The sequence below is a fragment of the Macaca fascicularis genome, chromosome 6 (genome assembly GCF_037993035.2).
Source record: "Macaca fascicularis isolate 582-1 chromosome 6, T2T-MFA8v1.1".
NCBI classification, from domain to species: Eukaryota; Metazoa; Chordata; class Mammalia; order Primates; family Cercopithecidae; genus Macaca; species Macaca fascicularis.
In genome coordinates this window covers 91,381,721-91,406,247 of record NC_088380.1, presented here as the reverse complement: position 1 = coordinate 91,406,247, position 24,527 = coordinate 91,381,721, and the positions used below count along the sequence as shown (strand labels likewise).

Sequence of the window (24,527 nt, the reverse complement as noted above, 5' to 3'; positions counted from 1 at the left end):
TTGAGTATGTCTGAAATGCAGTAGAACCTGCAGGATGCCCCTCTGTACTACATGTCCAGTAATTAAAGTCTGTAAAATTACAACAACCTAATCCAGGCAAAACTCCTAATGCCCCAGATCCTTTAGGAACGAAAGCTTGGGTCACTTGACCAGGTAAAGAACCAGCTAAAGAAAGGCAAACAAACAAACAAAACACAGGATAGTTAGTGAAAGAAGGTAGTTATAAATATCAACTACAACCATGTAACCAGTTACATAAATGAGGACTGTTAGGAGTATTCCCCCTTACTTTGTTATGAAATGTTCATGTGTGTATAGTAAACATCTTTTTCTCCCTCTCTTATTCCTTTATTATGTAACATATAATGTATTGATTTATTAACATAATATTTAAGTATTGTTCAACTTACATCATAGTATTTTTTAAGTTACAGGATGTCAAGGAGAAGAGTAAACATCAAGAACTTTATCTCCTTTTCTGGGGAATGGGTAATGCATATTCAGTTTTATGTGAGATAGTTATATTATGTAAAGTGGAGTTATGACCTTGTTATTGTGTTTATTTGGAAATTAAATATGATTTAAGGAGATGTATATGAATGCCAAGCTGAGAAGGGATAGATTTTGTTGACTAGGACAATGGGGTGCCCAGATATTTGGTTGAACATTATTCTGGGTGTGTCTGTGAAGGGTTTATAGATGAAATTAACATTTGAATCAGTAGGGCGAGTGAAGCAGTTTGATCTTCCCAATGTTGGTGGGCCTTATCCAATGTATTGGAAGTCTAAATGAAGCAAAAGACAGTATAAGGAAGAATTTTCTCTTGGTACCTGACTTTTTTTGTGATGGTGCATTGATCTTCTCCTGTACTTGGACTGGAACTTACACAATCAGCTCTCCTGGGTCTCCAGCTTGCAGTCAGCAGATCATGGAACTTCTCAGCATCCACAATTGTGTGAGCCAATTCCAATATCCAAAATATTATGTATTATACATACATATGTATATGTACACACACACACACACACACACACACACACACACACCCCTCCTATTGGCCTATTGGTTCTGTTTCTCTGGATAACTTAATACATTTATAGACATCAAAATTTGAATTTTGTACAATTTTCATGAGTCATGAAATATTACTCTTCTTTTGATTTTTTTCAACCACTTAAAAATATAAAGGCCATTCTTGGCTTGTGGACCATACAAAAATAGACATTGACGGAATTTGGTCTGTGAGCCAAATTCACATTTTACTGACCCCTGTCAATAGATAAACCAAAAAAAAAAGTATCCTTTCAATTACCTTTATCATTTGAATTCTAGACTTTAAAACAACAGAAGAATAACTAAAGAGGTTGATAATTTTTATTACTCTACAACGAAAGTACATTTCAATCCAACTGTGAGAGAATACATTTTTTCTTCACCTTTTATTTATCCAGTGAGAATGTTATTAGTCATTTTTTTTTTCAAATAGATATTAAATTTCACCATGGTCATGTTGTCTGGATAAGGCCAACACATGACTAAGCATCCTCCATTTTTCTTCTCTCAGGTAACAAAGAATAAAAGTATGGTTTTCTTCAATCTAATAGAAAAGACGAAGATTCTTAACAATAAGGACACCATCATTCTCCCCATTACCCAGGCTATAAAAATCAACTGGAGTAGTGGTTCTCAAACTGTGGTGGTCCACGTTCCAAGTATTACTTGGAAATTAGTTAGAAATGCAAATGCTTGGGCCTGCCCAGGACTGGCTGAATGAGAAATTCAGCAATCTGTGTTTCAACAAGCTTTCCATATGAGTATGACGAACACTAAAGCTTAAAAAATCACCAAACTCAAGGTAACACTTAAGGATCCAGTTTCTTGGGGCTTCATTCCAGACCTACTGAATTGGAATCACTGGTTTGTGTTTTAACATGATCCAGATGATTGATATGTTGATTCACATTTGAAAGTCACTACCTTTTAGAGTTGCTGCTCCTCTTTCATCCCACCACCCTATCCGTCCTATTTGCCAAGTCCTGTAAATTTTACATTTGCAAAAACTTTCAAACAAGATTTTTATCAACCAAAATTCCTAGGCCCTGCTTCATAATTTCACATGAAAATATATTATATGGATTGGTTACATCTCATAGAGCATATGTTGTATGATATACATGATATACTACCTATCTCTCTATCGGGAGACATAGTGAGGAATTCCCCTTTATAATCGAGAATCTCATGTAGCTAGTTCAAGAACACAGGCATTTGGGTATCACTTATAGACTTAATCCTCTGTTCTATTTCTTTTTTTTTTTTTCTTTTTCTTTCTTTCTTTCTTTCTTTCTTTTTTTTTTTTTGTTTTTGTTTTTGTTTTTGTTTTTGTTTTGAGATGGAGTCTCGCTCTGTCACCCAGGCTGGAGTGCAGTGGCCGGATCTCAGCTCACTGCAAGCTCCGCCTTCCGGGTTTATGCCATTCTCCAGCCTCAGCCTCCCAAGTAACTGGGACTACAGGCGCCCGCCACCTCGCCTGGCTAGTTTTTTGTACTTTTTTTAGTAGAGATGGGTTTTCACCGTGTTAGCCAAGATGGTCTCGATCTCCTGACCTCGTGATCTACCCGTCTCACCTCCCAAAGTGCTGGGATTACAGGCTTGAGCCACCGTGCCCGGCCCCCCTGTTCTATTTCAAGTTATTTTAATGAGGGTTTATAAAGTCCTCACTATCAAAACAGTCACAAATAATTTCCAGATTAAAGTAATGCAATTCTGATCATTTCATTCTCCCATTGAAAATGTTTGACATTCAAAGCCCTCTTATCAATCAATCAAGCGATTCTACTTCCTAGTCCTTAGAGACACCCTGTACATTGTGGCCCTTTGCCTTTACTCAAGCAAAACCTATCCACCAACAGTGCCCTCTCCCTCAGTATCAATACAAATTCACAAAAATATTATTTCTTCCAATTAGCCTATGCCATGTGTCAACGAAGTAATAACTAACAATTTAAAACATTTTATAGAAGTCAACTAGTCTGCTATATCTTCACATGTATTAACTAATTTAATCCTCACAACCACCTTATGAGGTAGTTACAACTATTTTCTTCACTATGCAGGAGATGAAACTTAGGGTAAGGTAGGTTGAAGTGACTTTCTCAAGAATGCTTTATTAATGATACTTGTGAAGAATGGTGAGACAGACCTTTTCAAAGTCAGCTATGGAGATAGGTTTCAGGACCACGGCAGTAAGGTATTGCAGTGGGGGAGTGAGATTGGACTAAATTCTAACTCCAATAAGGACAAGTGGGAATTTATAACCAAGAAGCAGGGTGGGGAGCAATGGATGGAAAATTACTAAGAGTAAACACCAAGGATAAAGGATTTCTGGCTAAACTGACCTGATGGGATTATTGCTGAAGGCAGGCCAGGGTGATAAGATATTGAGGGTGGTCTGATACCAAGGGTAGGGGATATTCATTAAAGTGATGTGGCAGGATTCTTGCTCCAATTGGATTCTACAAATGGTCCCCAACTTACAATGATTTGATTTTATGATGGTGCAAAAGCCATACATATTCAGTGGAAACACTTCCAATTTTGAATTTTGATCTTCTCCTGGGCAAGTGATTCACAATACAATACCCGCTCCTGATGCTGGGCAGTGGCCGTGAGCCGCAGCTGTCAGTCAACAATGCAATCACAAGAAGCATGTTTAAGGTAGGCTAGGCTTCAGCATGTCTAAGTTAGGCTAAGCCGAACTATGATGTTCAATAGGTTGGGTATATTAAGTGCACTTTCCACGTGGAATATTTTCAACTTATGATGGGTTTTTTTGTATCGTAACTTCATCCTAAGTCGAGGAGAATCTGTACTAGAACAGAAAGGAAAGCCCAAGATCAGGCTTAGTCAAGCAAAGGACTCAGAGAAGAGCCTGATTATAGTTTTGGTCAAAGGAGAGAGTGTGTGTCAGCCCTATCCAAGGTTACCATCGTTGAGAGGGGATTGTATTCATACATGCTATAATTCTACTAGAGTCAAAGAACCCTGGGACAAGAACTGTGAGATAGTCATTCTTGTGACCCCATCACCATATCACTACCACCTAACAATTGATACTAGGCCTTGTGTATAGTGGTGATTTACTAAGTGTTTGCTGAATTGAAGATGGCTTTATAGGATTTTCTCTTTAGTACGTTGTCATGTCTTCTTTATGCCTTAATTTGAAATAGTCTTAAAGCAAAAGAAAAAGCGTTTCAATTTTGAGGGGGTCACATACAGATCAATGATATTTTCTAAATGCTATTTGTTCTTTTTATTTGTCTTATTTTAGTAGTACTCTGTTTTCTAGAAACTAGGTACTTGCTTCAGGCGACTCCTTTTCTTCTGTTAGTTGTAACTTGACAACTGAGAATAAAACTAAGAAAGGATTTTGCAGCCAATGCTGCAAATACAAATTTGTTAATTGTATATTAACCAAATATGACTGCAAAAGGTTACTAAATACTCATTGTAAAGCTGTATTTTAAATGTCAGAAATCCATGTCAGTAGCTGAAGGCATACAGTTTTATGTTACATTTTAAAGTAACAAAGATATCGTGTTTTTCTTGTGAGCATAGATGTGGTTTAGTCTCTTTTATCCCCCCTTTGTGTGTGTGTGTGTGTGTGTGTGTGTGTGTCCCTGAAATCAGAAATGGTGTGAACATGAGTATGCTGATGCATTTGAGAAACGAGGACTATAAATTAATCTGGCCACTTTATAAGATGTTTTATATTAGACTGTAAAATTATTTCAGTTGCAAACGTATTTACTGGTAACTCCCATATACTTTTAATGCCCCTTTTTCTTCCTTTTCTCCTAAGATCAGGCAATATAACGTTTTTACTTTTATTTTTCCCTAAACATTAAGATCACTAGGTAGAGCCTGAAGAAGGAAGACTGTCCTGAAGCAAGAGAAAGGAAATCCTAATACTCTTATGGGAAATTTTGGAATAGCATGTGGATAAGTACAGGGCATTTCTGTGGTGGCCAAACAGATGACACCTGCTCAGTATCACCTAATCTCTGATTGGTAACCGTTAGTTTACAGGCAATGCCTGCAACTCAAAATATTTGGAATTTGTCTACAAGTACATACCATAGCACAATTTAACAACTGCAGCACAATAAAAGAGATTGTATTTACTTTTAAAAGTCATTGAAATATTTCTTAACATTTCACTTCTGAGTAGTGTCTAATGAAATAGTAATATCTTTGTCAACAAGCTATGAATTTCCCTATTACTCTTCTAGGAAGAATAGGTTCTATCTGGTTAGCTGGTTTGTTCTTGTTTGAAATATCTTCATTTAGTAGCAGGGAAATTGTGATTTAAAACTAATGGAGTTGGGAGGCCCAGGAAGGTGGATCACTTAAGGCCAGGAGTTCTAGACCAGCCTGGCCAACATGGTGAAACCCCATCTCTAATAAAAATACAAAAATTAGCTAGGCGTGGTGGCATGAGTCTGTAGTCCCAGCTACTCGGGAGACTGAGGCTGGAGAATGGCTTGAATCCAGGAGGCGGAGATTGCAGTAAGTAGAGATTGTGCCACTGCACTCCAGCCTGGGTGACAGAGCAAGACTTTGTCTCAAAAAAGAAGAAGAAGAAAAAAACCTAATGGAGGTGTGAGTGGGGGTAGAGGGGAATTGGCCATGTATTGATAATTTTTGAAATATATTTCTCTGTATTCTTTATATTTGAAATTTTCCATAAATAAAGTAAGTAAAAATAATAGAAGTGAAGAGAAACACCTGCTGCTTTTTAGTTGAAACTAGAAATGGAAATAGGTAAATGCACAAGTTCTACATTCCAGTGTGCCTCCTGTGGTAGCAATAGCAAAGAAACACTTTCGCACATCAGGCTAAGTAGGAGACCATCACAGCATCCAGTCTGCTTACTTTAATAAAAAAAATCATACATGAGCCTTAATGTTAGGGCATCAGCAACAATTGTATTCTGCAGACAGTTAATTTAGACACAGCCCAATTCCTACTACAACTGAAAAATAAGATCAATGTCAATTTTCATGAACTAAAATTTGTTCAAGGTTTAAAAAAAGTTACACCAGCAATGCCAAGTTTTTCATATATTTTTCCTAAGTGACATTCAGAAATTTTACTCATATCCCTGTAGAAATCATAGTCTGCCAACTCTTTTAAATGCCTATTTCTATTTTCCTTTACATAAAACTAAGGAGTTGTCAAATATCTTTCAGAAAAACAAAATGAAAAGAATTTATATGATATATATAACTGTCATGAGTCTAATACTTTATATAGACATTTAATTATCTAGATCACTTATTTTCCTATCTTTTGTACCATTAATGTTTTTCTCCATTAAATTATTCTTTCCCCCATATGCAACATTTTAGGTTGTTCACAATTCGTTGTTATCAATTTGCCATGCCCTTCAATCTTCTCTTTCTCTTTTTCTCTCTTAGCCAATTTACGACACCAGATTAGCCACATATGTTGAGTGTGTGGATCGCCAAAATTATAAACCACAAATGGCATAAGTTTGAGGAATTCAAATAACTCTGGCAAACTCTAACCTCAACTGCACCCAACAAAAATGAACAAGAAAAGACTTTCCCTATCTTAAGCCTCTAAAAACATTTTCATAGAAAGCAGAGTTAAAGCCATCCTGCCACTTCTTTTTAGGCTTTTCAAGACCTAAATTCTCTAGGTCTCATCATCTTTCTCTTTCTATTTATTTATTTATTTAGAAAAGCTATTTGCCATAGGGAAATTTGGATATATAATAAATACATGAGAGAATAAGGTATGCCTAAATGGGACACTTCAGAATCAACATAAATTTTGGATCTCACCTGCAATTTTGAAAGTCCTATTAATTTAAAAACTAGTAAATACCTTAATATTCATGATAGCTTACTGTAAGATTCCCTAGAGGCAATGAAGATGGGAATCTCAAGAAAACTAAAACTACCATACATCTTGGCTTCAGAGGTGAAAATAGGGGGAGAGGATTGGCTAGTTATCAACAGAAGGGAAAGTGCTTTTTGCACAGAGAAAGAATAGACAAGGCAACAAAAGTGGCAAACTGTAAGGGCCAATACACATCCACTGCTTCAAGTTTTTCAGCCATGTTCCATTCTCAGAGATTTCTGGTAGTACTTCAAGAACACCGATCTCCAAACTCCTCCTGAAAAGGGCTAGGAATGCTTCTGCCTGAAGATCTTACCTATTCTTTCTGGGCCCCATGATCTCCCTACATGATTGATCAACCTACTATTTCAACTCGAAAAAGCCTTTTCACAAATGTCAACTTCAGTGAGGCCTCCATTTAAAAATGAACACCCTACCAAGTCCTTTCCTAATTTCTGATTACACCCTGTGAATTTACATCAACCTACCCCACACCCTCAGTTTATGCCTCTTTTGAACATTCCTGCCGGGCTTCTCCTTTAAATCTTGCCTGGAAGGGGCGGAGCTATGTCCCAGGCTCACCGGGAGGAGCGTTCCGTAGGCTCCGCCCACCTACGTCTCAGAGGGCGCCCCAACGAACCCTGGATAAGGTCTCTTCCTAGTCCGCTCCGGAAATGCGACTGCGTACGCGCTGGACACGCAGTCGTGACGTCAGCGCGCCCGCGCCGGCTGGCCGGACGCCCTAGGCTTCCGCGAGATCTTAGGTGGGGGTTCGGTTGCTTTACGCCACGGCACTGCTGCGGTTGGGTTGTCACCTGTAGGCTGTCTGGACCTGGTCACGATTCCACAATGTACCACAACAGTAGCCAGAAGCGGCACTGGACTTTCTCCAGTGAGGAGCAGCTGGCAAGACTGCGGGCCGACGCCAACCGCAAATTCAGATGCAAAGCGGTGGCCAACGGGAAGGTGAGGTTTTCCCGACGGTTGCCCAGTTGCTTGGTCACTAAATTCTGAGCAGCTGCGGGAGCTCTTCTGGCTCCCAGGACAGTCTCACTCCCTCATTTCTCTGCCTCTGCGGCGCGGAGTGCGTTTATCTATTAAAATAAGCGAGCACCTCGCGAGGTTCCGTGGGTACAAAGACGAACAACGCCATCCCCGTGGTCGAATGGCAGACAAGTAACCAGTCTTTGTAACGTGGTGAAGAAGAGAGTAGGTAGTGTGCTAAGGTAGTGCGTGGCAAGAGCCGTTCACTTGTCAAGCGGTGATGTTGGGGAAGGTTTTTCCCAGTAGCCAATGCGGAGAAAATGGGGAAAGGACGTTCCAGGCAGTCAGAACTACCGTGCAGAGTGGGAGGGAGGTCAGAAGTTACAGGGCTGGTGCGTGGACGTGTTTGTGGTCGTATGTGGCCGAATGTGAGTACCTGTACAGGAATGGCTGGGGAGGGTAGGAAGGGAACTTGTTTGTAAGTGGAAGTGAGGCGTTTGAAATTTCCATTGAAAGGATGAGGAACCTTTGAAATATTTAAAATGGGAAGCTAACCTTATCAGATTTCCGTTCTGGAAACAGCGCTCTAGCAACCTCGTGGTGAATGGGTTGGATGAGGCGGGAGACCGGCGACGGAATACAAACCAAGTGACTAAAGATAAGGTTTGGACTGTGGCCCGCTAGCCAAGTCCCTTCTGTTACAGCTCTAGGACTGGTTTAATCTTTCTTACAAGCTCCACTCCAGCAAGTGTTCAGTGCCTCCAAATTACTGACACTGAATTACTTTACTTTCTACCTTTAATTCACATCACTGATTTTAGCACCTGAATTAGTTTCCTTAAGGGCTGCCTTAAAAAAATCACCACAGACTGGGTAGCTTAAAATAACAGAAATTTATTGAAACATTTGCTGTTTTTTTACAACTTGTGTCGTAATGACTGACCGAGAAACGAATGTTGGAAGCTTTCCAATCATATTTGTAAAAAGTCTATCTACTTTTAAATTTGTAAATAATGATATCACAGCTGTGAGCATATGCACATAGCCTATCGTGATTGTTTATATAATGAAGCAAAGGTCTAGCTGACATTCCGAAAAGTTGTGAAATGATGGTACAGTTTTAGTTTATTGTTTTCCTACAGCTATTTTGTGTAATGATTAGCGAATCTATAAAGAAAACGAGGCGTGATATATTCCCCTTCGTTGGAGATATAAACTAAATTTAATCTGGATAGAGAAAAATGTTTTACAATTGTTTAATTCATTGAATTCATTGAACTTGTGTTGTAATTGTTGATCTAAAGGTTCTTCCGAATGATCCAGTCTTTCTTGAGCCTCATGAAGAAATGACACTCTGCAAATACTATGAGAAAAGGTTATTGGAATTCTGTTCGGTGTTTAAGCCAGCAATGCCAAGGTCTGTTGTGGTAAGTTACAGTAGTGATGAAATATAATGTCCTTTAGTTGACTTGTGAAATTTGACCTCTTCTAAATTCCCTGTCCACTCTAGTCTTAAAAATTCACGTTAGTTACAATTAATTAGTTTTTGGCACATTATATCTTTTTCAGTTCAGGCCTTAACTCTTGAATTGCTGTATCATATCTTCAAAAGTATTTCAAGTCTCATTTTGTGGTCAGAAAAAAATTTGAGGTCAGGTAATGTTATAAAGAAAGAAACAAAATAAATTACTTTCCTCTAAGTTCTCAACTAGTGAGCCATAGAACTGGGACTAGAACATAGACTACTTGCTTTTCCAACTCTGTGACACCCAATAAATGTTTGAAGTAATGCATTCTTTCATAATTGGTAATCATATGCCCCAGCTGAAACTGATACCATAAGATTTTTTTAAGCCTTAATTAGTAGAAGCTGGAGTTTTATCTTTGGTTAAAAAAGATTGTCTTATTGCTTCAGATGTATGGTTCTGAGGACCTGTTTGTTTTTTGCTGGGGTGGGCAACCGTGAGGAGAAACAGGTAGCTGAGATTAAAAAGCAGAAAGATAAAAAAGCTAGAGTGGGAGGGTGTTTAAAATGTCTTTACGTTATTCTCTCACAGGTTTGTTGCAAAGAACAAATATAGAAGTGTATCTTAAGTAAAAGACTGTTAAATTTTAAAGTTATACAGTGTGACTAGCTTACGACCGAGTAGAGAATAATCTTCTGGGAAATTATCTCCATTTTTATAGTTGAAAAAAATTTGAAGTATGTTGAAAATATTAAGTCCATAGAATTTATAATTTTTTTTTCATCTGAGATATCAAAGATTCAGAGAGAGTTTTAGGTATACTTGATTAGTTTATATCTTCAGATTTGGTTTATTCTTACAAAAGAACTAAAATGAGGCAGTAAATTTAAGTGATCTTATCAAATGAAGAAAAAAATCCTTTAATGAACTTCTTTATGGAATTTATTTTTAAATAACATGTTTATCATTGGTGAATAATTTTTTGTTATACATAATGACAAAACTAAACTTTTAAAATACTTAAAAGGAAATATTCTTTTTTCTATCATAAAATAGATTAGTGGTTATTTCATTGGTTCCAGCCAAATGATATAATGGTTAAAAGTACAGGCAGGTCTTACTTGAATTCATTCCTGTTCCTTATTAGCTGTGTGACCTAGATAAGTCAGTTCACCTCATTGATACTCAGTTTCCTTCTCTGTAGAGATAGCAATATTTCACCAAGCTGTTGTAAGGGTTAAAACATGATGATAGTTTTGTGCTTATCACAGAGTCTGGCACTTGGTATGCATTCAGTAAATGGTAGTGCTGTTTCTGCCATTCAGTTGGCAGCAGTGATCACAAATCATGGGAATGGATACAAAACAATATCACAAATATGTAGTGGCTTTAGAGAGAAGGCTTATTGCCTTGCTCATTATTTTTATAAGATTGGTTAATCTGTGAACATTTGTATTTTTCTTCCTGAATTTATCTAATTCAGGACATTTTTGATACTCTGACTTCTAAAACATACACACTCACGTATTTTTAAATCCAGTGACCATAGGAAGGATTAGCCAGGGTAGGCTAGGGATAGACAAGCAAAGGATGGGAAAGGATCTTTTGGCTATGGCATTTCTGTAGTAATTCATCACAATTTATTTTGATTAAAGAAGAATTAATGAGTATTAGTATTTTTCTGGGTAATCTCTACAAAGAAACCTTTCCATAAATAAGTTCTGTTTCACACAATTTAACATTTAACATTTGTGAATAGATCCTGATGATATATTTTTTTTAACCCTTAGGGTACAGCTTGTATGTATTTCAAACGTTTTTATCTTAATAACTCAGTAATGGAATATCACCCCAGGATAATAATGTGAGTATGTCTGTCTAATATATTGTTTTCATTTAAGAAGACCTTTATACTCGTTTGAGTTTTTTTGGGAGGAGAGAATTGAGGGTAATTTAGACTTGAATTCTGTTTTTTTTTTTTTTTTTTTTTTTTAATTCAGAACTTAAGATCTCTATTTACCTGTACTTCGGTAATTCTGATGGCATCTGAACTTCAACTTGTCCAGATTCAAATTTTGTTTTTCTCAAATTAGCTACTTCTCTAACATCTCTATTTGACACCTTTGTTCTTCCAGTTGTTCAGACTGAGAATCATTTGTAGCGGCCCCTCCCACATCTAGTCAGTTTACGGATCCTATAGCTTCCTACTCATTTCAGTTGAACAAAGGTCTGTTGTTGCTGCTCTCTGCTGAGCACTGTGTCTATCATTAAAGATGAAATTAGTATGAGACTCATCAAAGAGCTTGCTCTCAATGACATTGTACCTGTTTTCTCTTTTTGATTCCCATTTCCACCAGTCAAGATTAGGCCCTTGATCTCACTGCCAACCTTGATTTTTGCAGTAGCTTTCTTACTGTTTTCTCATACTGAACAGCATGAATTGGCCAGGTGAATTTCACACATTTGTCCCTTAAATAATAGTCTCTTATTCAGATGCCCTTAGAGACTTCCACCGATGGCCTTCCACAATGTTCCTTTAACCTACTTTTCTTCCCATACTTACATGGTACATATGTGCTTTATTTTTAACTATTCTATCTACGTTATACAAAGTGCTCTTATTCCTCAGTTAATTTGTTTTTCCAGATATTTAGTTGTACTACATAACACTGTCATTGAGTCAGTGATGTTTGAATGCCATGGCAATATTGGTTTGACCTATTTATAGTTTGTCTTATGTCTCTTAATGAAGTGTGAACAGGAACTATCTTTAAAAAAAAAATTCTTGCAATGTCTAGCAGTCACTTTTGAATATTAGGCAATTATAGAATATACTTTTAGAAATAAAATATTTAGATACTTCTCAAAGTATATGCATGTTCTTCTGCCCCACCCCAACCCCGCCCCCTGCCGCTTCATTTTTTCCTCTAGGCTCACTTGTGCATTTTTGGCCTGCAAAGTAGATGAATTCAATGTATCTAGTCCTCAGTTTGTTGGAAACCTTCGGGAGAGTCCTCTTGGACAGGAGAAGGCACTTGAACAGATACTGGAATATGAACTACTTCTTATACAGCAACTTAATTTCCACCTTATTGTCCACAATCCTTACAGACCATTTGAGGGCTTCCTCATCGACTTAAAGGTAAATTTGATATAAAATAAACTAATATTACATTCTCCTTTCCTATTCTTTAACAAAAAGAATCCAAAATTTTAAAACTCATAGTCATCCTCATTGTTAGAGCATGGATACGACCTGTGGGTCTGGCCTGGTCATCTAGGGCAGTTGTGTTTAAACTTCAGTGGGCATCATCAGTCATCTGGAGAAATTGTTAACTCAGATGGTTGGGTGGGACTTATGGAGTTTCTCATTTAAGTGATCTTCATTACGTCCAGGGATGTAATGAAGACCATTGAGAGTTTAGAACGGTGCTTATTATGGAGGCTTAAGATACCTCTTCTAACTTTGAATTATATTGTCATGGATCTGGGCCTGATTTAAACCATAAAAAATTCTTAAACTAGAAGATTGCTAAGTGACTTATATTTTTAGAGGTTTGTGAACTTGAGTCTCTATGTAGGCATCAATAATATAAGTAAACAAACATTGACAGAAGTAACTTTTAAGTTGTTTTGTTTGGCTCTAAAAGAGAAGTTGGATAGTCAAAGTTTAATCAAACAGAAATCAGGAACTGGTTCATTCATATTAGATCAGTGGCTCAATTTGGGTATCTTCTGTGTGCCAAACTTTGTGCTTGAGGATGTAACCAGAAACAGGACAGGAACAGTCTCAACTTTTGTGAACCTTGCAATCTAAAGGTTTTAGAATATATATCTCCCTCTAAAATATATTTTCCCCTCTGTATTATTGAGCACAGTGGATAACAGATTAAGAGCTAAGGAAAACGTTCTGAGAACGTATCATTTAAAGTACAATTCAGAGTAGGAATAGGAGACAGAAGAACATTCCAATCAGAGACTTCCCTGGTAAAAAAGTCAAATTCAAGAAACCATTCTGTGCTAAACAACCTGAACAGAGCCTAGCAATGCAGGGGGAAGAGATCACAGACAGCTGCTGCCAGAGTGGAAGGCAGAGTCTAGACTGTAGAGACAATGTTACGGATTTTGAATAGAGCAAAGAGAAACCAGTGAAAGGTTTAAATTTAGAGAGTGGCATGATTAGATTTGCAATTTTAAAAGATCATGTTGGCAACCTTATGGATCAGGTATTTACTGTGCATCTGTATATGTCAGGCATAACGTGGAGAATGGATTAGAATAGATTAAGTGAATAATGGGGTACTGTTAAAGGAGTCCAAGCTAAGGATGGTGGTGGTCTTCACTCGTATGAAGGTTGTGGATACAGAAAGAGCTTCCTGGGCTTCAGAGATACAGGATAAGTATCCCTTATCTAAAAAATTTTGGGCCAAAAGTATTTGAGATTTCACTTTTTTTTTTTTTTTTTTTCCGATTTTGCAATATTTGCATTGTGATTACTGGTTGAGCATCCCAAATCCAAAATCTGAAATGCTCCAGTGAGAATTTCCTGAGTGTCATGTCAGTGCTCAGAAAGTTTCAGATTTCGGAGTATTTCGGATTTTGAATTTTTTGGATTTATGCTCAGCCTGTAGTTAGGTAGAATCAATAGAACATGAGGATTGATTGTATATAGAGATGAGGACAGAGGAAGAACCCCCAAGATTTCGGAGTATTTCGGATTTTGAATTTTTTGGATTTATGCTCAGCCTGTAGTTAGGTAGAATCAATAGAACATGAGGATTGATTGTATATAGAGATGAGGACAGAGGAAGAACCCCCAAGTTTCTGACTGGGTGATACTTTTTTTTGTTGTTTTTTGTTTTATGGAAGAGACTGATGCACATTTAAATACTGATGCAAAGAGCTAGTAGTGAGAGAAAGATGAAATACAAAATAGTCTGTTTGGAGTAAGGTGGAAGGGGTTGGCATGGGATTTGGAAGCAAGGTAGAAGAACTGGCCTTAGACGGAATAATAGCTCTTTCTCTTAACAGTGGAAAAGGGGAAATTATGGGCTTAGGATACTGTTATGCCTCAGGATTTGGTGTTGGCAGGAAATAGCGCCTTTCTTTGGTAAGAAATAGTTTTCTGAGAGTGATGGAGTTGCTGAGAATTATCAAAGATATTAAGACAGATGGAAAATATTTATGCAGTCACTGAAAAATGGGAGAGTAAACTGTCTGTGGAAATACTATGGTTGCTTGGCAGTGTTTAAGAGCCTTGCTGAGGTCAATGAATATGAGTTTTCAGTAACATTTCCAGACTTTCTGCTCGTATTGTTTTCTCTGGCAGTACTCAGAAATCTTGGTATAGTTGCAAAGCGAAGTTTGTTGGATTCAACCACTGTTCAACTTCTGGTTTTTCCAGAAATTTGTTGGCAGTGTATCGGGGCAGGGAATTCAGGAGAGAAATGAGGAGCAAAGGACACTGGTGAGTGGGAGCAAGTAGAGAGATAAGTGAGCAAAGGTTCAGAGGAGGAAGAACAGCTGTGAAATAAATGAGTAAATATATTAGAAAGGGAGGCATTGTGGTCAGAGTAGTGGGTCTTAATTTCTCATATCACAGGCGAGGCATTTTTGTACAATTGACTCTTAAATAAACTTTATTTCAGAGTGTAGAAAAGCTTTCCTACTGCTTTAGGTGTCGAACATGGATATCTGAGGACTTCAGATTTATGGTTTATTTTATAGGGTGTGAAGAACTGTCAGGAAATAGGAGGTCTTCCACATCTCTTGGGCATATTTTAAAACTTTTTCTGTGGGAATTTGAAGTCTAGTGTGTTCTAATCAAATTGAGATTCATTTTTATTTACTTCTTTCTGAAAGTAAATTTTAAGTAGAAGGAATTTCATATAAAAATAAGGTGTATTCCTAAATGTGGCCTTACATTTGAATCACCTGGGTTGCCTGAGAGAAGCATTTACCTGGGAATATGTATTTCTTGGCCCTACTTTAGACTCAGTGGAATCTCTTAAGAGCTTCCCTTCCTTCCCCTTCCTACTCAGGTGGAAAAGGACCAAGAGAAGGAATTAATGTAAATTGAGGACACTGTCAAGTACTGTGCTAGGAACTTTAGATATGTTATAGCACATATTTCTTAATATGAGTTGTGTAATTTTAAACTGTTGTTATACTCCATTTAAACCCTCAGAAATGGTAACATTTGCAAACTTTCTTTCTAGACCCGCTACCCCATATTGGAGAATCCAGAGATTTTGAGGAAAACAGCTGATGACTTTCTTAATAGAATTGCATTGACGGATGCCTACCTTTTATACACACCTTCCCAAATTGCCCTGACTGCCATTTTATCTAGTGCCTCCAGGGCTGGAATTACTATGGAAAGGTATTAATTAGTGTTTTAACTTAGGTCAAATTCAGTCACTGAGTTTATTTATTCATAGAATCATTTCTGACTATAATCTTTAATATTCCTTGTGGCTGGGATGGTTGGTGAAAAGAAGAAATGAAATTGCCTTTTAAGGAAGTCTTTAAACATCATGAAAAATACTGTTGAACTAAGAGGAGGATACATTTAGGATTAAAGTAGGAGTAAACAGGTGATCCTTGAAAGACTGATATAGCTATCAGTGTATGACAAATTTAGAAGGTCCTGTGAACTGATGAGCAACTTGAGTGCAGCAAATACGTCTGCCTTGTTTTATCTTTATTCCCCTTTTGTAGAGCATGTATGACACGTGGAAGTTAAATATTGTTAACTAACTGAAGCACAAGCTAGCAGCCAATTAGACATCTTTAGTTTCTGTATTAAGTTTCTCAATTTATGACCTTTGAGATTCTGCTTGATTTCATTCTTAGAAATAGCTGAGGAAGAAAGCTGATAAAACTTCCTAAAGTTAATTAAAACTGTTTTACATGATTATAATCCCTTATCCATAATTTCAGAATCCACTGATAAGGTGGCAGCAGATAGAGCAGATTGTATTTAGTTTTTCTTTCACTTAATAGGAATATTTGTGTTCCCTTGCAGAAATCTTAATATTCCTGATTATAGACATCACTTGAGTATTTCACATTTCATAATATATGCACCAGATAACTTTTCTAAGACATGAATACTTAAGAATTTCACAACACATCTGCATCTGGGATAAGGGATTGTAGGTTTATATTTTATGATATGCCTCTTCTCTGCAAACACAGCTCACCAACTGTATATAAATATATATATTTAATCCCAAAGTGATTTAAATCTCCACTTATTTACTAAGCAAACATCTATTAAATACCTTCTGTGTACTACTATGCACTGTACTACGCTTTAGGAATATGAAAATGAATAAGATAAATCTCTGCGTTACGAAAGACAGTCATGTAAATTATTGATGTATATGGAGTTAAGATGTGGACTTCCATTAATTTTGGGGGGGTTGGTTGGTTATTATTATTTTTTTGAGACAGCATCTCACTCTCACCTAGGCTGGAATGCAGTGGCACAGTCATAGCTCACTGCAGCCTCAACCTCCCAGCCTCAAGCGATCCTCCTACTTCAGCTTGCTGAGTACCTGGGACCACAGGCACACACCACCACACCCTGGCTAATCTTTTTGTTTTTTTGTAGAGTTGGGGTTTCCCTATGTTGCCTAGGTTCATCTCAGTCACTCCTAGACTCAAGTAATCTCCTGCCTAGGCCTCCCAAAGTGCTGGGGTGACAGGTGCACACCACCATACCTGGCCTGCGGACTTCATTCTGTAAGGGAACAAAAGTCCTCTTTTCCACAGTTCAAATAACCAAAAGTCTGATTAATCTTGAAGCATTGTATATAGTGCATATATAAATTCTTCAGTGATGAGATTTTAGTTACATAGAGTGGGATGAAGCATCCTAAGGTCCAGATGAGTTTATTTCATCTTAGAAGTTTAGTTCAGTATAATTCCAGGTAGGCAAAATTGAAATTGTGATACCTTTGGCTCCGTGCAAATTTAATAGGCCTTTGTAACATTCCCAGAGACTAGACATTGGGCCTTCCCCAGCCCCCCTTTTTAGGGAAATGCTTTCCAAACATTTTTAACTTACAGCTGATTTACAGGCAAATTTTTGGGATATGTGGAAATGGGGTTTACATTTATTGCTCATTTCAAAAGGGAAAGCCCCTGTGCTGTTGTCAGAGTCTGGATAATGCCTCAGATTATTAATCATAGGATTATTACCATTATTTCTAGGTTTTCTTCTCTTTCTTGTAGATTTAGAGCTTTATTTCTCATCTGCTACTTTAGGTATTCTTATTTGCCTGTGGATTTTATTAAAACACCACAATATTAAAATTCAAATTCAAAATTGAGGTTAAGAGTTGCTAACTTCACAGAGCTAATGAGTAGTCAGCCAACTCTTAGCACCAAACCTATGATCCTTATGCTTAAGAAATCAAAAGGAAATGAAGAGTAAAAATAAAGGAAGATGACAAAAATGGGAGTAATTTTAGGTAGGAAAGGGAAAGGAAAAAACTAGTTATTTTTTACTATAGTTGTCAGGAGAGTTCTTGATTTTCAGATCCAAAATTTATTCCCACAATAGATGATGATGATGTAACGTCAAACAGTTATCAAAACTTTATAATAAAATTTCAATCTGGATAAAGACACAAGAGTTCTTAAAGCATTGCTTTCTATTTTTGTAACTATTACACCCAAGAGAAAAATAATTTTTTTGCATTTGTGTTTGAAAAACTATTTAATACTTTGAGAATCTGTTCATTTGAGCTTTTATCAATTATAGGTCAAGTTCAGGTATGTAAAACTTCAGAGTAACTAAAAATTTAAATATAGAAATTATATTTTCATACTGTCAGCTCTGAGAAAAACAGGTAATTTGGATTTTATATCACATTGATAAAGAAGTTTAACACCTTTGATTTGGACTTGATGCAAATAAGATGTAATAGATTTATAAAGCGTTAGGTGGTTGGTTTGAATGTCTGTTACTTCCCAAAAGTGCAACTATAGGTAAAATGGCTTTCATATTAAGGGAACAGAGAATCCTTACTAGTGCCAGATTCCAGTTTTGCTGCTTCCTAGCTTTATTACTTTGGACAAGTTACAAGATCATGACTTGTTCATCCCTGTAACTCAGATTCCTCATCTGTAAAGTAAGGTTAGACTCATTGGGCTTCTATATTAAAAGATATAAATGTTACAAGTACTGACTGTTACTGTTACTTACATACTATTTTGTCTCTGAAAGGTTGTACCTGAATGTCACTAAACTTAAAACAGTAAACATCTTTTAATGTAATTGCTAATAAATCCTTATAACATAAGAGTTATAGATTATACATTCATAAATTTAAAAATTTTTTAATTGCCTTTGATGAGGATGGAGGAAAATAATTTATGGTGTCATGTTTTCTCAATGTGCTGTATCTTTTCAATAGATTACATTTTTTTTCTTTTCTTTACCAGTTATTTATCAGAGAGTCTGATGCTGAGAGAGAACAGAACTTGCCTGTCACAGTTACTAGATATAATGAAAAGTAAGTCAATGAGAACACTTTACAAAATGTTCTTCCAGTACAAAGCTCCTTTCTAAATAAATATCTTGGTGTTTAACTAGAAATACAACATAGATTTTTGTTTAGATTTCTTTTCACTGAATTACTGTATTATGGAAGCATGAAAGACACATTGGTCTAGAACAAATAGAAGGTACATAGAAGGAAGTAGTGTTCATATATATAGAACTTATGCAGAGTGAAAAGAGAGTCCGATTTAGAAAGGATTTAGAGATTGACAACAGGATCCTTTTAAAGAATAAAGAAACATACTAGGCACTGAAAAAGATGTAATGGGAAATAAGGATAATGTTTAAATTTGTAACTTCTATTTTGTAGATAAATTATTTTTTTAAGAGAAAGGTAGAAGAAGATTTGACACACTCAGAGAAGGCACCGTTAAGACAGCAGAGAAAGATTTAAAGATGCTTGCCTTGAAAATTGGAGTGATGTGGTTGCAAGCCAAAGGAAGCAGGCAGCCACTGGAAGCTGGAACAGGCAAGGAATGGATTTATCCCTGGAGCCTCCAGAGAGAGTGTGGCCCTTCCAGCACCTTAATTTTGGTGCAGTGAAACAGATTTCAGACTTCTGGGCTCCAGAACTATGAGATAATAGATTTCCGTTGTTTTAAGCCGTCACGTTTGTGATAATTTTAATAGCAAGGTTGGGAAAATAATACAGCCCTGAATAACCAAGATTTATCCAGCCCAAAACGTTATGAGTGCTGGTGTTGAGAAACCCTGTCCTGAGTTGAGTAGAATCTCTACTTATTGGCTGAATTAACCAGCATTCTCCATTCCTCATTCTTGCCCATGGCACACTTGGTCATGGCTGCTAAGCTACTCTTTGGGGTTAAAAGTCAATCATGTGGCCGGGCACGGTGGCTCATGCCTGTAATCTCAGCACTTTGGGAGGCCGAGGTGGGCAGATCACGAGGTCAGGAGATGGAGACCATCCTGGTGAACACTGTGAAACCGCATCTCTACTAAAAATACAAAAAATTAGCCGGGCATGGTGGTGGGCACCTGTAGTCCCAGCTACTCAGGAGGCTGAGGCAGGAGAATGGCATGAACCCGGGGAGCAGAGCTTGCAGTGAGCAGAGATTGCGCCACTGCACTCCAGCCTAGGTGACAGAGTCAGACGCCATCTCAAAAAAAAAAAAAATCATGTTTGTTTCCAAACCTTGTGTAAATTGTTCTTGTTGATTAAATTTGTAATGTAATTAAATGTTAAACCAGTAAAATACAAGATTGAAATCTTGATCTTCGATGAGAGTAAATGGGTATACATTTTACATATTTTGTGTTTTAAAATTTAAGATGCTTCAGGGCATCTCTATCATTTCTTGATTCTCTGCTCGAAGTGATCCTGAGGGCTTCCTTCTTGGAGAATGATGGCTGTGGTTTATGAATTATAAACTGTAGGTCTTTAGTTATGCCACTAGGGGGTTCACTTTAAAAGCTAATTGTGATTTGACTGTAGCTGTTAGGATCATAGAACTTAGTAGGTAAAGGGGGTCTTATTCCAGTGTACTCATTTCATAGCTTAGTTTTATTACTGATTTCTTCTCAATACCTTTGTTTTGCTCCACTTATTTTAAAATGAAATAAAAACAGCTCTTTATGAAACACTCAGAAGTTTAATGCTACTAAGATACTGGTAATTTTTGGAACACAGATACTGTCCTAAGGGTGTTGAGTTACAAGTATTAATTCAATTAAAAATACTGTTTTGTTTGCATTATGAAATAGGTCACTAGTGTAGTCATTTGGATCACATGGCTGGCTAACAGTAATAATAAGCTCATTGGATCTCATTATTCTCCTAATGTTGAAATTGGTATTCTTTGGTTTATTATAGTTGAATAACAAGATCAGCTAGAGGATGCTTTTGCAATTATAAAGTTACTGATATAGTAGTTTGCTTTTAACCTCAAGTGGACATTTTTGTATAGGGTCTGCTTTTTGTTAAAACAAAGGATTATTAACAAATTTTTACTAAGCATCCTTCCTTTATTGCATGTTGTGTAATAACAGTTTACTTTGTAAAGAGGAAGTATACTGTTGGCCCACTATCTATGGAATAGAATATTACAAAGATGGTTGGTGATAGAGAACAAAACATGTTCACTAAATCATTTAGGGATTTTTTTTTTTAAGTCTTAAAACTGAACAAGAAGTGACCCCAGTAGGATTTTCAAAAAATACTAGATTATACAGTGTGCTTTATGTTATATATGATATGGGCTAAACAGCAGAGAGCCATAATTACTTCAACTAAACATGCAGTGCTTATTGGATTTTAATGTAAAATGAAATGCAGAATGATGCAAATCCTGAGAAGAATAACCATGTCATTTGCAGGGTGTTTTGTTGTTTCCTATAACAAAATGGAAAAGTAACCAGCTCCGCTACTATAAGAAGGTTTGCTTATTCAGTTTAAATTCTTTTTTGTATCCACATAGGCATGAGAAACTTAGTAAAAAAGTATGAGCCACCCAGATCTGAAGAAGTTGCTGTTCTGAAACAGAAGTTGGAGCGATGTCATTCTGCTGAGCTTGCACTTAATGTAATCACGTAAGTTGATGTGACAGTGTTAATCAATAGACATAATTGTTACCCAGTCCAACTGGTTCGTAAATCATTTTATTGGTGTTTGCTCATTTGAGGAAAGCTGACTGATCCATTAAATCAGATTTCCTTTATTGAATGGACATTTCTAATGAGATTAAGTTAATAGTTTGGCATTCACTGTGCAGTTCTGATCCTGCTGTGACTCGTATGTTCTTTGGCTTGCAGGCCATTCTGTTCTGTTACTTCTCATGGGATTTCAGGGGTCAGGGTCTTCCTAAGGAATCCTTTTACCTTTTCCTGTCCTTTTAATCTTTGGTCTCTCTGAAGCTGTGATACCTGGTCTGAGGAACAAATATGCTGTTCCAGACTTCTGTTAGCTAGAGTAGGGAAAGTTGGCATACTTGCTTTCAGTGACAAACTTTATATTGACGATAAAGCCAGTAGGAAAATAGGCTATTTAATTTCTTCTTGTAGCTAGACATAACACCTTTAATGTCTCTTAATTGATATGTAAGCTGAATGTGGAAATCACCATAAAATTGGCAATGCATGCTTTGTAAATTGAAAGATCCACTTAAACTTTCTCTTTTAGGTGTTTAAGCAGTTGGGAATTTGGACAGGTACTAGGATTAATTAAACTGTCATTTTCTATTTCCTTTGGGATGCATTTTGTTACTTAAAATTATACTGTATTTGTTAAAATTTAGTAAGAGTTATCTGTGGCATTTTATATTTAAGATGTATTGAGGTATTATTTCTGTAATTGGTGAATATGTGCTGCTGGATACCTATGAAAAGCCAGAACAGCATTCCAAGGCCCTTATGTCAAATACACATGATTCAAATTCCTTACCTATACAGTTGTAGTTGGGGAATATCTAGGGAGTTAGGAAGTGTGCAGAATATGAGGTTGTTTTATTATAGTTAGAGCTATAATGACAAAGCATGATTTAGCACAGAATTTGAAATTGGTGGATTCCATTCACTCCCGGGTTTCAGTGGTAACAGGAATTTTTCAGAGTGGTTACAGAGAAGTAATGTTGGCTTTAATGAATAAAAGTATTGCAGCACTGATTATGTTCTTTTTGCATTGATTTTGAAATGGGATTAGACCAGGGGTTGGCAAACTGTGGCCTATCAGGCCTATCCAGCCCATTAGCTGTCTTTAGAACAGTTTCTTGGAATGTAGCACACCCATTCGTTTATGTATCACCTATGGCTATTTTCATGATACAGCAGAAAAGTTAGTTAGTTGAAACAGAAACTGATTATAGGGCCTTGCAAGACCTAAAATATTTACTGTCTCTTTAAAGTTTATCCACCCCTGGATTAGACCACTGAACTATTAATCCTACCTTTTCTAGCTAAGTAACTGAATGGACCATAATCCAGAATTCCTAACTACCATAGCTTACATTTTATTCCAGATTGCCATCTGCCTTGTACTGGGTGGGCCAAGCAAATTCTGAATACCTATGAGTACTTGAGGGGTGCTTCTCAAACTGTGAAGGACTTTTTTAAAAAAATTCACTAGATGTATACTTGTGTAAAATTCAATAAAAAATGAATTACTAGAAGATTGAAGACTAAAAACATAAGCTCAAGTTTTATTAGATTCAACAGTCATAAAATTATATCAGATTACTATTAAAAATTTCTAGGGCTGGGCACAGTGGCTTATACCTGTAATCCCAGCACTTTGGGAGGCTGAGGCAGGCAGATCACCTGAGGTCGGGAGTTCGAGACCAGCCAGACTGGCCAACATGGTGAAACACCGTCTCTACTAAAAATACAATAATTAGCCGGACATGGTGGCGGGTGCCTGTAATTCCAGCTACTTGGAAGACTGAGGCAGGGAGAACTGCTTGAACCCCGGAGGGGTCACAGTGAGCCGAGATCACGCCATTGCACCCCAGCCTGGGCAACAGAGTGAGACTCTCAAAAAAAAAAAAAAAGAAAAGAAAAAAACCTTCCAAACACAATTCCTATACTTAACTCACTGCAAACTGTGCAAACTGTTCATGGAACAGCCCTGGTACTCACTACCATGAGTAGTGCTACTTTAGGACTAAATATTTGTTTTCCTTGATCTTCAAAATTATTTTACCTTTATTTTTCATGACACAAAAACTGTTTGGTCCTTGTCAGTCAATACAAGTGAAACCAAAGTTCCCTTTGATCAAAACCCAAATCTGTCATGACCTCAGAAGTTACTTAGCAGTTGTTTACCTTTGCCAGCCTTTTCTCTGCACGTATATCCATATGTATTTATGAAATAAGTCACATTTTCTTCTTCTTTGCATCTTTCATACATATTGTACAACGTGTAATTATCAATGCTTAGCTTTTGCTAGTCTGAGTGAAAAAGTATCACATTGGTATTTTAATTTGCATTTTCTTGATTATGGGGCATTGAAGTTTCCACGTTTAACAGTCACTTATATTTCTACTGTGTTGCTTATTTATTCCCCTTGTCCAATTTTCTGGCTTTTTTTTTTTTTTTTTTTTTTTTTTTTTTTTGAGATGGAGTCTTGCTGTGTCACCCAGGCCTGAGTGCAGTGGCGCGATCTCACTGCAACCTCTGCCTCCCGGGTTCAAGCAATTCTCCTGCCTCAGCCTTCCAAGTAGCTGGGACGACAGGTGCATGCCACCACGCCCGGCTAGTTTTATTTTTTGTATTTTTAGTAGAGATGGGATTTCACCATGTTAGCCAAGGATGGTCTCAAGCTCCTGACCCCCGCCCACCTCAGCCTCCCAAAGTGCTGGGATTACAGGCATGAGCCACCGCGCCTGGCCACATTTTTGTGGTTTGTAGTGCTTTATACATTCTATATACAGTCATTCTTCAGTATCCATGGGGGATTGGTTTCAGGACTTTCTGCTGATAACCAAAATCCACAGATGCCCTAATACAAAATGGTGTATTTGCATATAACCTGTACACATCCTCCCATATACTTTAAATCATCTCTAGATTACTTATAATACCTAAATACAATGTGAATACTATGTAAATAGTTATCATATTGTAT

At 37.0% G+C, this 24,527-nt stretch overlaps 1 protein-coding gene across 12 annotated transcripts in view; it reads left to right on the top strand.

The window, feature by feature from the left end:
- Window positions 1-7,666: 7,666 nt before the first annotated feature.
- Window positions 7,667-24,527, top strand: part of CCNH (cyclin H) — a 43,146-nt gene continuing 26,285 nt past the window's right edge. For 8 of the 12 annotated variants that reach the window (XR_012413836.1, XR_010587435.2, XR_012413835.1 and 5 more), the window contains exons 1-7: window positions 7,667-7,893; window positions 9,216-9,338; window positions 11,168-11,241; window positions 12,309-12,519; window positions 15,596-15,759; window positions 18,834-18,904; window positions 21,387-21,498. Coding sequence is in view for 2 of the 12 variants with exons in the window: in XM_065546480.2 (XP_065402552.1) it covers window positions 7,777-7,893; window positions 9,216-9,338; window positions 11,168-11,241; window positions 12,309-12,519; window positions 15,596-15,759; window positions 18,834-18,904; window positions 21,387-21,498 (872 nt within the window). In the remaining 10 variants the exon portion in view is untranslated. Of the gene's footprint in view, window positions 7,894-9,215; window positions 9,339-11,167; window positions 11,242-12,308; window positions 14,013-14,133; window positions 15,760-18,833; window positions 18,905-21,386; window positions 21,499-24,527 lie in introns of those variants that run through there. The other 4 variants (XR_012413840.1, XR_012413839.1, XR_012413838.1 and 1 more) reach the window with 2 other exon arrangements.